At 39.6% G+C, this 15,174-nt stretch overlaps 2 protein-coding genes across 3 annotated transcripts; both read left to right on the plus strand.

Moving 5' to 3' along the window:
- Nucleotides 1-355: 355 nt before the first annotated feature.
- mif (macrophage migration inhibitory factor) lies at nucleotides 356-2,834 on the plus strand. The gene is made up of 3 exons (XM_084085934.1): nucleotides 356-541; nucleotides 1,678-1,850; nucleotides 2,180-2,834. Exons 1-3 carry the CDS (start codon nucleotides 434-436, stop codon nucleotides 2,244-2,246), a joined length of 348 nt encoding a protein of 115 aa, XP_083942060.1. The 5' UTR covers nucleotides 356-433; the 3' UTR covers nucleotides 2,247-2,834.
- Nucleotides 2,835-5,352: 2,518 nt separating this feature from the next.
- LOC311033651 (zinc finger Y-chromosomal protein-like) lies at nucleotides 5,353-14,934 on the plus strand. Of its 2 annotated transcripts, XM_084041250.1 has the most exons (6): nucleotides 5,353-5,549; nucleotides 6,211-6,588; nucleotides 6,905-7,038; nucleotides 10,068-10,128; nucleotides 11,531-12,607; nucleotides 14,460-14,934. In XM_084041250.1, the coding sequence occupies exons 2-6, from the start codon at nucleotides 6,294-6,296 to the stop codon at nucleotides 14,471-14,473; spliced, it is 1,581 nt and encodes a 526-aa protein (XP_083897376.1). In that variant the 5' UTR covers nucleotides 5,353-5,549; nucleotides 6,211-6,293; the 3' UTR covers nucleotides 14,474-14,934. The 2 variants fall into 2 exon arrangements, with proteins under 2 accessions (XP_083897376.1, XP_083897375.1); XM_084041249.1 differs by having other exon boundaries at nucleotides 11,531-14,934.
- Nucleotides 14,935-15,174: the final 240 nt, after the last annotated feature.

A 15,174-nucleotide genomic window follows, 5' to 3' on the forward strand; every position in this document is an offset into this window, starting at 1 on the left:
CAACTTTTTCATGTTTGTATTTGTTCACAGACAGACCCCTCCATCTTAAAATAATGTTGTGTTTTTTTTCAAGATTTGTTTGAAAACAGCAGATCCACAAGCTCTGCGATGCGTTTTGAGCTTGTAGATCTGATATTTTCAAATAGGGTTGAGGACAGAGTACAGCAACTTACAATGGGCCTGGTCTTCAAGATACACCACAACATTGGTATCCCCCTGTATTTATATCTCCCTGTGCTTGTCTTTGCACAATGTTAATAAAAGTATTGGGCTTGTTTTCATACCCGGCTGCTTATTTCTCTCGCACAATCTGGCAACACTGGAAAACGGCATCACACACATATACAATACACACACACACACACACACACACACACGCACACAACGGTTGCTGCTCCTCCTGGAAGACAAGGAGACTTGAAACGGAGCAATCATGCCGATGTTCATGGTGAATACTAATGTGGCCAGAAGTGATGTTCCACCTGAGCTGCTCTCCGAGGCTACTGATGCGCTGGCCAAGGCAATGGGCAAACCTGCACAGGTAAACTAAACTGGCCTAATTACACTACAGGATTTAGACTAGGATTGGATTTGGACCAGGATTAGAATAGGTGCATCGGCTATTCGAAAATAGCCGATCTACCAGCTCACAACGAGCTTGTAGATCTGCTATTCTCAAAAATGTAGATACATTTAGGAGTTGATAAATAAAGGGTTTCGGTAAATAATGTAGGCTATGCTTCCTATGAGTTACGCAATGAAAAATGCTAGATGTAACCTGGCTCATCAACGTTTCAAATATAAACCAAAAGCAGACCTTTAATTTAAACCGACCATGCAATGTTGCATGAACCCAGATTGAGCTAATCCTGTGAATGGCGCTATAGACATGGAGCATGCGCAGAGATCGGTATGCAGTTGTCATACGAAAGGTTTCATCAGTTCGTCTTCATTTCTAAATTCGGTCTGTTAATGAAGCTGGTTTGTTTGATTGATTGAATAATTTATTAGACATAAATGCAAACAGCACGATTACAGTCAAACACTTGGTCTAAAAGGATAACACCCAAAAAATTGGGTCCCATGTATTCAATTCATCAGCATAGCATAAAAAATAACACCAAACTTCAATATCATCACAAATATAAAACACTATATGTACAGAGTAGGAAAAGAAGAGATGGGGCGGGGGTGATCACCTGTCTGGCCTGTTTTAAAGGATGCCAGTGATTATTTTTTTTAGGTATTTAGTCAGATTTGAGGTATTGAGGGCATTAAACTATGATGCTCTGCATAATAGTGTATATCTGTCTGTCTGTCATTTAATGTCACTATGAATTGAGTACAAAAGGACCCCATTTGAAACAAGCCGTTAGGCTTTCGTGGGCTTTTTCTATAATCCTATTTAGTTGACCTTGTATTTAAACTGTACTTTCAAGTGCTTTTTCTCTGCAAACTTCAAAATAAAGTATTCAATCAATCAAAGGCAAAGTCGCATTGACTATTTTTAAAGCCAATCCCATGGTCTTAGATGTTTGACTTATTTTTCGGAAATAACTATTCAATCCACTCTTTGGACACACAATACTCAAAACACCAGTAAATTGTTGAAGCTCAGTCAGAAAATCATGCCCTGTCCTCCAGGCTAATCGTTTTGCACTGTTTTGTCTTTATCAGTACATTGCTGTGAGCATCATCCCTGACCAGATGATGATGTTTGGAGGAAAGGGAGACCCCTGTGCCCTATGCTCCCTCAACAGTATTGGCAAAATCAACGGTGCTCAGAACAAACAATACTCGAAGCTCTTGAGCGGGCTGCTCAACAAACACCTGGGGGTATCTCCTGACAGGTAACACACACTCACTCACTCACTCACTCACTCACTCACTCACTCACTCACTCACTCACACACACACACACACACACACACACACACACACACACACACACACACACACACACACACACACACACACACACACACACACACACACACACACACACACACACACACACATAGATGCTGTCTGACAGAATCACATGCACTTGCAAATACTGACAGATGTAAAGACAGAGAGTAAGATTGACGGAGAAATATTATGCACAGAACATTCACCAACACCATCTGCCCACAGTTAATATCGAACCACATTAACCACTGTCTTGCATCTGTTTCAGGATCTATATTAACTTTACTGACATGGAGGCAGCCAACGTCGGCTGGAACAACTCAACCTTTGGCTGACCTGAAAGTACGCACACTTCACCATTCCAGTAGCTTGCCATCTTTATGATTATAGTTGAAGCAGGCTGAATGAAGAAGCGGACACAGCGTTACACTGAGCTTGCACAAGATTAGTCATAAATGCACTTAGCTGGATCCATTGCACACTGATTTACTTTTTGCTCTTATGTTCAATAAAGTGACTCATGGAGATCAAGGTTATTTATGATTGTATTTATTGCATTGTTTGCATTTATCCAATGGTACATTTTGACTTCATACTATATATCTATCTTCATGTAAAGATTGCATATGTGCTGTGATATGTGTGATAACCTACTCATAGAAACCATAATTATGTTTGCTAAAACTGAAAATGAACCAACTGTCTACAGCAATCTCTTCACCAAAATTGTGATGCCTTGTGAGTTTGTAGATCTGCTATTTTTGCTAAATGTTTGCCCCCGAATAGGGATGGTAGAGTTCATGTGATTAATTATACATCAATTAGATTGATGATGCTGAATGATAAAAATCTGAATCAATCAGAATCAGAAATGTTATGTTTAATAAATATAACGTTTTATTGTTGGAAAGGTTCCGAAAACTTTGAGTCTCACTTTGTGAGTCACTTTGTGTGTTCTATGTGCAGGGCGTTGCTGAAAATGAGCACTTGTGCTCAGCTAAAAGGCATGGGTTTCCGAGGCTAATACCTGGGTAAATAAAGAACAAACAAACGGCACTTTGTTAATAAAATAGTTGCATAGGGTAAATTACTGACACTTGCTTGTGCTAGCAGTCGGATGTTCTACAACGGATGGAAGCCAAATTATACTCTAGATGACTGTTGAGCTGTAATACTTAATAGCATCATGTCATTGTATCTGATTACTATAGTGGTCATATGCCAGTGACCATTGTGTATGTCATGTCACACAGCTGTGAAGGACAACTGAGACAAAGGAAACTACAGGAAACTTTTGGATTAGAGTGAAACTTTTGAAACAAAGATGATGAGCCAGATCAGATTATTGCTGACGTGCTTAAAGTTGCAGAATGAGTTAAAGCAGCAGATCCCACACAGTTTAGGCATTGCAGCACCCACTTCTACAGTACTGGGTTGATGCACCCCCAATCCCCAATAACTTAAAAAACGAATTAAAAAAATATAAAAACATAGCCTGTTAAAGCCACATTAAAGGCATCAAGTTTAATCATGCATAAATCAGAGCATATATAACTAAATATTCAAGAGAGCACAAGCACAACAACGTGCTCTCACATTTGAATGAAACTTAAACTGTACTGCACTCCATTGGCTCCCAGACAGTTACTGCCCACACTGAGTACAAAGCACTGACGTTGGCCTACAAAGCAACCAAAGGTATGGCACCCCCGTATCTTCAAAGACTGATCCAAGTCCAACCCAACAACCCCTCTTGCTCTCTCAGTTCAGCTAACACAGGGAAGCTGTCAGAGCCTTCGCTAATACATCCGGAACCACGCTCCACATGTCCCAGACTCTTCTCCCTTCTGGCTCCAAACTATGGAATGAACTCCCCATTGCAATTACAACTGCAGACTCACTCCCAATCTTCTGCCGTAATCTGAAGACTCACCTCTTCAGACTCCACCTCAGCCTGTAGCACTTGCCCTAGCCTTGACGACCTTGCAGGATTATGCAACGGCTAAAATGTAATTTAGATAGCATGTTATGTAGACAGATCCCAGACCTGGCATCAATGTAGGCTGATGATAGGTTCTTGGTTTATGTATGTATTAGTTATTATTAGATTATTGGTTTACTTATGTATTACTTTATTATTAGATTACTATTCTTATGCATTTGATGTATTAAGTGTATTATGATTTATTATGATGTATTATCTTGTGTCCTTGCTTACTGGAAGTCGCTCTGGATTCCACTTGAAAACATTTGTGTAATAATGGTATAATTATTACAACACCCCTAGAGGCAGCTCGAAGCACCCCCTTTTGAGAATCCCTGGGTTAGAGAAAGGTATGGTAAGTGTGGTTAGTTCTGCACAGCCAGATGATCAGACATCTCTGCCTAGGCGGACACGAGGCTACGCAAGGCTATAGGTATACCTTTAATGGGATGATCAAAATGAGATGCTAGGAAAATAAAAATTAAGATAAGAAACCTGGTAATTATAAAAGTATCTTGTTTTTGTTATATAGGGTTCCATTGAAAGGGCAATAGGCTCAGTATCTTGACGAGGAGGTGAAGAATTTCAAAAATAATTTTAGGTGTGGTCAATAGCTGGAGCATTCCAGACTACAAGAAAGGTGAACAGCAAATTAATATTAATGGCCTGGCCTTCTATATAAATATTTGATATAATTGAGTTTGTATGTTTAAGCTCCTTTTAACAACAAAACGAGACTGTGTTGGGTTATGGTTATGCATATAGGACCTTATATACAGAATATGCAAAAAAAAATACAATAATACTTGGATTGTAATTAGTAATTGATTTGTTTTCCCCAAATTGTGTAATGTCCAATACGAACAGTGGAAGGCAGCAACACGCCATTGCTGTGCCTAGTCCTCCGAACAAAGAAGAAGACCGGTGACCAGTCCCAGTGTTGCCATGTCCGGTTATTAAAAGCCACTTTGGGCTTCTTTTTATGTAAAGTTGCTTGTAAATATTGGTAGTTTGCGGGTTGTTTTTTTGCCCTTGTTTCTAAAGTGTACTTGCTTATTTAGGCTTGTTTCCTAATGTTGTTTAAACCAGTGGTTCTTCTCAAATATTTTCATGAAAATGTTTTGTGGCAGGGCGCAAATGTTGTGTTGTTAGAATGTTTCAAAAAAACATTCCAAACATTCCACATTTTATTGCAAGAGTTTTTGAATATAGCAGATCTGCAAGCTAACAACGCCTCACATCCTGACGCGTTGTGAGCTTGTAGACTGGCTATTTTCAAATAGCCGATGCGTTCAAAGCGCTCATGTGGCCCTAAGTTCCTTCTTTTGGGCTTGTTTGTTTTCCTAGACCTAGTTGCTTCTTATTTCTCTCGCAATATCTGGCAACACTGGTGCTCGCTCCCGCGCTACTGCTGTGGTAAGACGGAAGTGACGTTGCGCGGATTTTGTGGAGAAAGATGGCGGAAGCGGAGTGATCAGCATTACAGCTTACCTTTAGCGTGGTTGCAATAACTTGCAAGAAAATGAACACTTTTTAGACAATTACATAGCCTACAACTCATAAAGTGACCGTCTTGTGTCTTTACCAGGGAGGGATTTTTTTTAGTTTTAGTTTTATTTGACCGTATCTCCGGAGCTGCTTGTTCTACACGGCGGTCAGTAGTAGTTTCGTTTATGGCCAAGTGTTTACCTACTAGCGTTATTTTTCGCGCGTTTCTTTCGTGTTAACTAGTCGGATGTTTTAATGCTGCTTTTAATAGTTGTTCGCTAACATATCTGTGCTGTCAATAGTTAAATATGGCTTAATATAATGCGTGGGCTTTCAATTCTTCAACATTTCCCATCGTATGAGCGCCATTATTCTGTGAACCTCTTCTTAGTCCCGTTTAGATCATGTGTAGGATATAACCTTTAGTTTACGCCAAGTCGTAATTCTTGAGCTGTGTGCATGTACTGATGTGTGGTGCCAGATTTTGTGAGAGAAATAAGCAGCCAGTTCTATGAAAACAAGTCCAAAATAAGCAATTAGAGCCACATTAGCACTTAACATTTTAACAACAGAAATGCACAAAAAATAAATTTCATGAAAATATTTGAGAACTACTGGTTTAAATCATAATTTAAACATTTGGAAACGAGCCTAATTAAGCAAGTACACTTTAGAAACTAAACAAGGCCAAAAACTGCAACCACAATTTTTTACAAGCAACTTCACAGAAAAAGAAGCTCAAAGTAGCTTATTATAATAAGCCAACATGGCAACACTGATCCGCAGGCTCAGCAGATACATATTGATCACTTTCTTTTGTACATCAGATTGGTAGCCAGAGTGAGAATATCACTGCAACCATTGCAAAAGACCCTCAGAAGTCCAAAGGCCTGACCTGACCTCTGCAGAGATGTCAGACTACCGCAGCAGAGAGTTCAGAGCGCAGCTGACCACAACGATGGACACGTTGTTGAGGACTGCTGTGTTTGAAATCAGCAAAGTCTTTGACTGCAGTGTCCATGATCATCAAGTGGAGCTGGCGCAGAAAACAGAGGAGATAAGTCGACTCCAAAGAAAGCTCCTGAGGGCAGAGGGCAAATTGAGGGATGGGAGTGGAATGGGTCGCCATCCGGAGGAGACTATAACAATAGAGGATGACGAAGAACCAATAAGCTCTGACGATATCCCTGAGGTTGTTTTTGAAGGTAAGTTACATTGACAACATTTTAGATTAACAAAACAGACGGTATTGTGTAATGTTGGCTATATTTCATTTATACTCGAGTTTAACAAATTCAGCTGTGAAATACACCTCTTTTGTTGGGCAGAATTCAAATCCATTATTAAAAAAAAAACGAAATCATGATATTGATTAATCTGATTGAACCCATAGGTGACAGCAATTATTAGAATGTCCTCACCTAAAGAGATGCACGTTACAGTAGAACGTTTTTGATGGAGAAATCAATTCACAACTGATTCAGGCATAAAATCTTAGGACTTTTTCCCATGTGTACACAGTACCTGATGACTGGTGTGCCCCTGTCGCCCCTGAAGAAGTGCAAGTGGTGATACAGGAGGACAATGAGTGCCCCAGTGTGTCATTGCGTCCGCTGTCTGTGGCTCTGTGGCGAATACCAACCATCAAACAAGAGGTGGGTGACTTCAACAGAAGAGAAAATGGCAATTCAATTGTTTACTGGAGACCAGCAGAAAAACATGTGATTATTGATTGTGTTTTATCTTATATTATATATTTTATATTATGGTAGTGATGTATATATTAATCATTATATTTACAGTATGTTTTGCAAACCTGGTTTGCAATACAACAGAATTATAGGTTATGTTGTTGGATAGTATCTAATAATCTTAGATACTAGATCTACAATAAGCTCTTATTAGTAAGATATTTGGTGTAGAAAAAAACAATGGAGTATAGACCAATGAGTGCACTGTGTAGCCTACACTGCGGTCATGTCAAGTTATGGCATATTCAAATCTAATTACAGAATAAGTAATAGCGGTTGGATTACTTGTAATAAACTGTAGTTTTTGCATTATCCATCATTATTATTCAGTATTATATGTTAACACATGATTAAATGTTGACAAAATGTTGTGTACATAAATGCAATTACAATAGGCCTAAATATGAGTCAACAAAATAACAATGCATTGACAGATGTCTAAAGGTTAGCCCTGGCTGAGTGAGAAGTGACTGACACTATGATGAATAAAAGACAGTTCAACAGAATATGTAGGAGTATACTGTGTGTACTCTATACGCTACATAATGTATGCATGCATGCTATGATGTGAGCATTCGGTAGGCCTACCATTTGTACACACTCGGGTTAAATGAACACTGGCTTTTGAGTATGGAGTCACAGAGATGACAATCATATCATATGGCCTAGGCTCATTTCTATCAAATTGGGGGTCCTTGAAATGAAAACGGGTGAGAATCATTGGGTTAAACTGTAGAATAGGCTATAGTTCATTCACAGAAAATACAATAACATAACCATGGAAACAGTGCTTTGTTTAGAAAAGCCTATAACTTTGCGCTAAAATAATGTATTGAATAACGTATAAATGTAAACATTTAGGTTTACAAGGCTAGACTAGTGGACTAGTGAAAGATGTGATTCTCTCCTTCATTGCAGGACTCTGGAGATGGAGTCAACAACAATAGAATGTGAATGTCCTGCTTCAAAGAGGAAACCTTGTAGTTTTTAGTTCGTAGGCTTGACTACCTGGAGTAAATGTGTTATCTCCGCTAGCTGTAGGCTACACAGGGGAATCATGTCTTTAATTATATCCGTGGTCTTTTTCCATGCACAACGCAAAAGTGCATGTGTTTGTTTTGGTACAGCCACACTGTTGCGAGTTGGATAAAACTTGAAGCCGGACCAAAGTTAATGCACGTAGGACCGCATTTTCAAACTGTCGACTCGCTGGGATGGTAGATTTTCAGGAGATGGAAAACATTTGTTGTGATTCTTCTCATCTTGCAGCGCGTCCGATCGGATAGCTACACTAGTGGCAGGCTGGCAGCATGTGGGCTAAGCTGCCTCTGTTTACTGTGTGTGTGTATAATGTAAGTGAAGACCTATTTAGACAGTCTATGCAAAGCAGGGGTAGGCAGACAGACAGATAAACAGAAAATAATCAAACCAGTCGGCAACTACAATATACAAATCTATCTGGTGTTAATGCGCGCTACATAGATGTGTTCTGTGCGGTACATTCCTGAGCAGGGCGCACGTTAGGGGGAACATTGGTATAGACCCCTGGCTGACCCAACGAAGTATAGGGTTAAGGAGGATTTTTATTTTTACTACATAGTATGAAATAAATAGCCTATGGCCTTTATTTACACAGGCACTGGTCCTCCTCGCAAATACTTACACTTTAATTTGGGTACATAGGCTCTAGGTGTCTTGTACTTTACTTGCGACAGCACTTAACCTCCTTGCAAATACTTACATCACACTTGGGAATTGAGGAAGAATTTAGGCCTGATAGCTATTGTTTTGTATAGCCTGTCTTGTTATGGTCCAGCTTGTCCTTGTAGCAGCTATTATAACTATGGTCTGATCCCTGTGCTCGTTGGCAGAACTACCTTATGTTACCACTGATCTGTGTCAGATTGTCTGTCTAACGTACTTCTCCCCATGATATCATGTACATTAAAGCATAACCATCACCACCTAGAATATTGTCTCAGACTCCTATTGCCTCATCAATTAGAGCTTTTTATTTCACAAACGGATTTCACAGCCTTTATGGCCTCCATGAAATTCCTAACAAAGGCGATAGTGCCTGCACACCCAATCTCACTCAGGCCGTGCTGGATAAACAGCGATTCAACAGAAAAACAAATTCTACAACAATGTTTCTCAGCTCTACTCCCAAGGTTTCAATCCTGCTGAATCTAATTTAGGAGTTTTTGATTCAAATTTCTGAAGATCTAGCAGGATCGAAACGTTGAAGCAGTGGAGCTGAGAGATATACCAGTGTTGCAGACTTAATTGCTTTTCTCCATGATATTCCTACCCTGTTACCGTTTTTCACGTATTGAAACGATGGACACAGAATTGGCACAAACCTTAAGTTAGTTTGTGTTCTTTTACCACTGTGTCAAATTAGCAGTTCATTATTGCCGTGGACTAAAACCTTAAGATTAGGTCAACTGTTATTTTTCAGTTATTTTGTAATCATTCAGTACCAATGAGGCTTGGTTATTGTAGCTAAATCATTTGAGACTCTTTGTGTATGGCAGATTTACAGATTTACATTATGAGCCCATTTTCTGACCTTGTGAAGGCAGTAGTAGTGTACACAAAAGTGTGACCGACATGGCAATTATTCTGAACTTCACCAATGAGAACAACACTACTTGTATATGAATAAAATATATTTTTTTATCAAGTTTGGCTTGTTGGCATTTCAGTGTGTAGCTGGCTTGTGCTGGCAGGACGGGAGCATTGTCCTCATGGCAGGCTGGTACTAGATCCCATATGGTGGATGGACAGATTGCGCCTGATTGGCTAGTTCTACACCATAGCCTCGCTTAGTTGTGCTTTGTGTTGGCGATACTGTAATTTGAGACGTATAACCTGGCACTATGTTGTGCTGTTCAATCCCAGCGATTTCACCAACATTATATGTCTTTTAGGTGGAGGATGACGACTTTGAATCCCATCTGTTAACATCCCTTAAAGAAAGTCCCATGAACAGTGAGTATTGTAACTGTACATTTCTATTTGTAAGTAAGCGTCTGAACTTGAGTCCAGAGGTTGCGTTAGTCCAATAATTGCCGATTTTGACCGATTCTTTTATGACAAAGACAGGAAAAAAAGAATCTCTCCGGACATCCTGACCGGTTGATAATGACGCGGCAGTTAATTAATTATCACCGCAAATCAGGCACATTTCAAATCCTCTGCTTTGCAAGCTCTCTCTCTCTCTCTCTCGCGCTCGCTCTCTCGCTCTTTCTTTCTCTCTTTCTCTTAACAGCGTGCATGTGTTTCTGGGAGAGAGAGAGAGGTAGAAAGAAAGAGTGTGTCACACGCTGTTAAGTTACACCTATTTCCTATTAATAATAACCAGTATAAAATGTGCTGCATTGGGAGGTAAATGGGAGACACTTTATTGTGAAGGTACAACAGGAAGAAGAGAGTAGTTGCTGCTGCGTAGTTGTCGAAATATTGTTACTCTGTTGTCTGCTCGGCAGTCAGACAGAGACCGCGGTCCGGTTACAAGTTACATTATATAAAGTTGTGTATTTAACAGTCAGTCACACACAAGTTGTATCATTACGAGTTAGAATATGTCACAGATACTAGGCTACTACAAGGGCACTTGTGAGTAAAGTTGGCAAGTTGCCCTACAGTTTAACAACAGTGCAAGTTGAAGATGAAATATCCAACACAGATGCGTAAATACTCTGCACAACAGCTATAGGCTACTGCAACTATGGCATCCAGGTGAAACACGGCGTTAATCATAATCGTGGACCTATTTTTAACTATGAGGTGGACACGTTAAAACGTTACCACTTTGAACTGAATAGCTCTATGAGGAGACAACAAGATTCTCACAACTCATCAACTTTCCCACGGCTGTCCCAACTAGACGCACGGACGGCATCCACTGCCTAACTATACAGTATAACCTCCTGTGAGTGAGTAGTGGTCTATAATTTATTGCCCTAACAGGTCAGCTGAGCCACGTTATGAAGGATTAATCTGAAATGCCCAATTTTGTGCAGTGCCCTTTGATTAGAAAATGCGTTCAAACGCAATTGATTATTGAGAAACCATTACGCACGCAGCATGCGCAAATGGTAATGTAGGTAATTAATGTATTTGTGTAAGATGACCCTGCTATATAAAATGTGTATATTATGATGGTTCATGTTCAAATAGCTCAATCCAAAATATAATGCTGTAGGCCTAAGTGTTAGGCTGTATTTACGCACCTGCTTGTCATTAATGCATACAAATAATTATAACCGTTATTTTTGTCAGATGTCCGATAAATTTGAATCCTTCCGGACATTGGGACCGGCAGATTAAAATCCTAGCGCGACCCCTGTTTGAGTCATGAGTAATGTTTTTCCATTTGTTTCTCCCACAGGCTCATTACCACAGAAGAGAAGATATCGTAAGCTTCAGCACAGCCAGAGCCTAAACCTACGTACAAGACTACGCCGCAGTACAGACCGTGAGCTACGAAGCAACAGGGTTGAAAATCTGGACCAAGACTCCAAAAAATATCCGTCCGACTTACCAGCAAATGTGAGTGATGGCAAAAGTCCTGTGGCAAGGAATGCTGACAAGAAAACGAAAGGTTCAGCTACTGAAACGAGCTCTGGTCATGTTAAAGGAGAGGAGAAACCGAGCAAAAGCAGTCAGAAGATTTACTCGTGCAAGTTCTGTAGTAAGGTCTTCAACAAAGAGTTTGGTCTTAGTGTACACCTTCGGTCACACAAGAAGTGTACTATTTGCCATAAGACCTTTCCCTTTCCAAGCTCTCTCCGTATTCATTTGCAATATTGCCGCAAAGTCAAGGACGAAAGAGCACCTCAAAAAGAGAAATCTGCACAAAACCTTGAGTCTCCCAATAAAGATGATGCAACCATATCTGGAAAGGCTTCCTCTAAAATAGGTTTTCGACAGCTCACCTGTCGAGACTGCGGAATGAAGTTTCCTAACGTCTATGCACTGCGTATCCACAAGGAGCTTCATAAGAATGAGGAGGATCATTTTGACTGTAACATGTGCACCCAGAAATTCCCACGGAAATCTTTGCTGAAAAAGCATTTGTACAAAGTCCACAAAAGAAAGCAGAAATATGGCGAGACTAATGGCGATCTCTCATGGATGAAGCCCTTAGAGGATACTGTGGATACTCAAGTGGCCTCTAGCGTGTCCCAACAAATACAAATCCCACCAACTGAAAACAAAGACATTCAATTGGCAAGAAATCCAAAACCAAAGAAACTGAAGAGAAAATCTAAAGACTGGAAAACCCTGGGCAAGGAGGTCCCTGATGGTTTCAGCTGTTCACAGTGCAAGAAGGTCCTGCGCACCAAGTATTTACTCATAGAACACTATCGCATCCATACTGGGGAAAGGCCTCTAAGCTGCGATAGGTGTGACAAGACGTTCCGTTGCCATTCCATGAGGAGTCTCCACAGGAAGAAGTGCACAGGTGATTTGGTCCCTTGTCAATTATGCGGGAAGGTATTCTTAACAGAGCCGATGTGTAATAAACACATAATGGATGCGCATAAATGCTGGCCTCATGTCTGCGAGCAATGTGGCAAAGGGTTTGTCAATTCCAAATGCCTCAGAAACCACTGTGAGCGATTGCATATTTAAGCAAAAGCAAAGTTATGACGGAGGGTGTCAGTGGTTTGGGCGGTGACCGTCTTTTGGCCCTGTACTTGTATTGGTGTAGATGCTAAAGTTTTCCTTGAAACGGGAGATATGTTCCAATCCTGGAACATTTTCAACCTAATTTCATATAATTGGTCCTACCTAATGTTCATTACAAAATGGTAGCATTTCTGTCTACTCGCTCTGCCTCAGAGGTGGGCTGTGGACAGTTCAGAAACCTTCCTCCAATGACATCGTCAAACAAGGTGGTTACTATTTCAGTGTGCTAATTATGAAGGAAGAGAGAGGGTGTAGTTTCCACTAGGTTGAGCTGAGCAGTGCTTCTTCTGTTGTCCTAGCTCCTCTATTCTCACTCGAACAAGATTATATAAAGAAGGAAAGGACCGAGCTGTAGCTCGTGAAATGCGATCTATTGATGTGTACATACAAATTTGAATCTGTAAAAAATATTAACGTTTAGATCGACGGGTGCATATTAAGTAATGTTTGTTTTTTTACTTCAAATGTAAATTTACATGTGTATGAATATTTTATGCAAGTGCAAATTTCAATGTACACGTGCGTAGATCTAAATCTACAAGCTCTCAAATTTTGCAACATATTTGCATTTGTATTTTTATATAGATGGCCTTTCCTTCTTTACATTACCTTGTACATTACCTTGTTGAGGATAGAGTAGAATAAGGACCTGAGACGCAGCCCAGGAATCGCCACTGATGTCAATTGAGGTAGGTTTCAGAACTGCCTTCAGCCCAGCTCTAAGAAAACTGCGAGTAAATGCAAATGATGAAATATACATCTTATAATGAATTCATTAGTGAGGACCAATTATATGAAGATACGGTTGAATATGGGTGAAGTGCTCCTTTCAAGTTTCCCTGTACATAACATTTTGAATGTGTTTGCTTTATTGACACATTTCTTCATATATTAAGAAATTAACAAGATTGCAAGAATTACACTACACTATTAATTCAGTTATTATTCACTGAACTCACAATCCCTTGCTAGTGTCAGTTTTTCTCACAGTTCCACTGACACATGTTTCTCTTGCAGACTAAATACTTGGTTAATTTGTACTGTCCTGAACATCTAGTAGCAGCACTGATCTGAACACTACATCACGCCTGGCCAATCAAATCCGGATGTCAAGTTTGTGACATTTGTTGGCCAGTCAAATTACAATGTTGCGTTTGTGACTACGATGCAGCTTTCAATCTTCACCAAATGTTAAAGGGCGACTTAACCGATTTTGACATGAATCTTTAGAAAATATTGTAGCTCCCTAATATAGATTGCGTTAAAACACATTTTTCCAACCGATGGACGGACACGGGAGATGTTCATCTGGCAAATCTTATCATTACTGACTTGACTATCATTACTTTTTTGCCTCCCAGTTCTAGCGTGGCAAATCTTGGAACTCATCAGCTATTGTCTGCATTCTCAAAATGCATTGGGAAATGTTAAGTCAGATGTCCTCCGCATAGAATGATATGATAAAGAGATTTTAAAGAGTTGCCCTCAACCTGTTCAAAGAGCAGACATGTCTGTAATCCCCTGATCTTAGTGTCATGTTCTTTTTGTCAACCTTTTGCTTATCTTAACAAGTATATCAACCTTTGTAATTGACGTGATTGATGCTGTGGGACTTTTGTCACCAGGTCACCAGGATTGATATATTGAGCTGACCAAAAAAAAGGATGAATGCTTGTCTGATGGAAGATGTCCTGATGAAGACATTTTAACTGCCTCATCATTGACAAATGTGTTGAGATATCGAAATACTAGCATGATGGCCTGGAACGAAAATACACGCCTGGGGATATTTCTTCATTTCAGACTGTATAAACTGTAATTTTTTATTTTGTCAGAAGTTGATGTTGAGATGGTTTAATACGTATTTACCATTCATTGCGGATCCTTTAGCTATTGTAAGTATATATGTAGTATGTTCGAACAAATATCTGCGTAATTCGTTTTAACTGATTGCAAAGGCACCATAGTTAACATTGATTATTTTTTTCTTTGTTTACATGCTTTTACTTAGAAATGTGCTTTTTTTTTCCTTTTGAAAGCTTTGAAAAAATATAGATAAATTACATTTGTACGTCAATAAACTCCATAGTGTGACATACAGTAGTGGTGTTTTTTATATACTGTACATGTCAGAATGTGCGTTTGTGACATATATTTTAATAGGAATAAAAAATGGTACCTGCATAATTGCATATCACATAAAAAGTTAAAAGGCTGAACACTGCTTACTAAGTCAGCTTAGTAAGCAGTGTTCAGTCGGCTCAGAACCTGTGTAAGCGTACAAGTCCTTTATGCTCTGTTTCATCTCACAATCCGGTCAATAAAAGCAGAAATGCCATT

The sequence above is a fragment of the Gymnoscopelus microlampas genome (genome assembly GCF_963454915.1).
Source record: "Gymnoscopelus microlampas genome assembly, chromosome: 18".
Taxonomy (NCBI): Eukaryota; Metazoa; Chordata; class Actinopteri; order Myctophiformes; family Myctophidae; genus Gymnoscopelus; species Gymnoscopelus microlampas.

Coding starts and splice junctions, on each gene's coding strand:
- mif (XM_084085934.1), top strand. CDS start 434: ATGCCGATGTTCATGGTGAATACTAATGTGGCCAGAAGTGATGTTCCA. Junction 542..1,677: donor CAATGGGCAAACCTGCACAG/GTAAACTAAACT, acceptor TGTCTTTATCAG/TACATTGCTGTGAGCATCAT. Junction 1,851..2,179: donor CTGGGGGTATCTCCTGACAG/GTAACACACACT, acceptor CATCTGTTTCAG/GATCTATATTAACTTTACTG.
- LOC311033651 (XM_084041249.1), top strand. CDS start 6,294: ATGTCAGACTACCGCAGCAGAGAGTTCAGAGCGCAGCTGACCACAACG. Junction 6,589..6,904: donor CCCTGAGGTTGTTTTTGAAG/GTAAGTTACATT, acceptor ATGTGTACACAG/TACCTGATGACTGGTGTGCC. Junction 7,039..10,067: donor TACCAACCATCAAACAAGAG/GTGGGTGACTTC, acceptor TATGTCTTTTAG/GTGGAGGATGACGACTTTGA.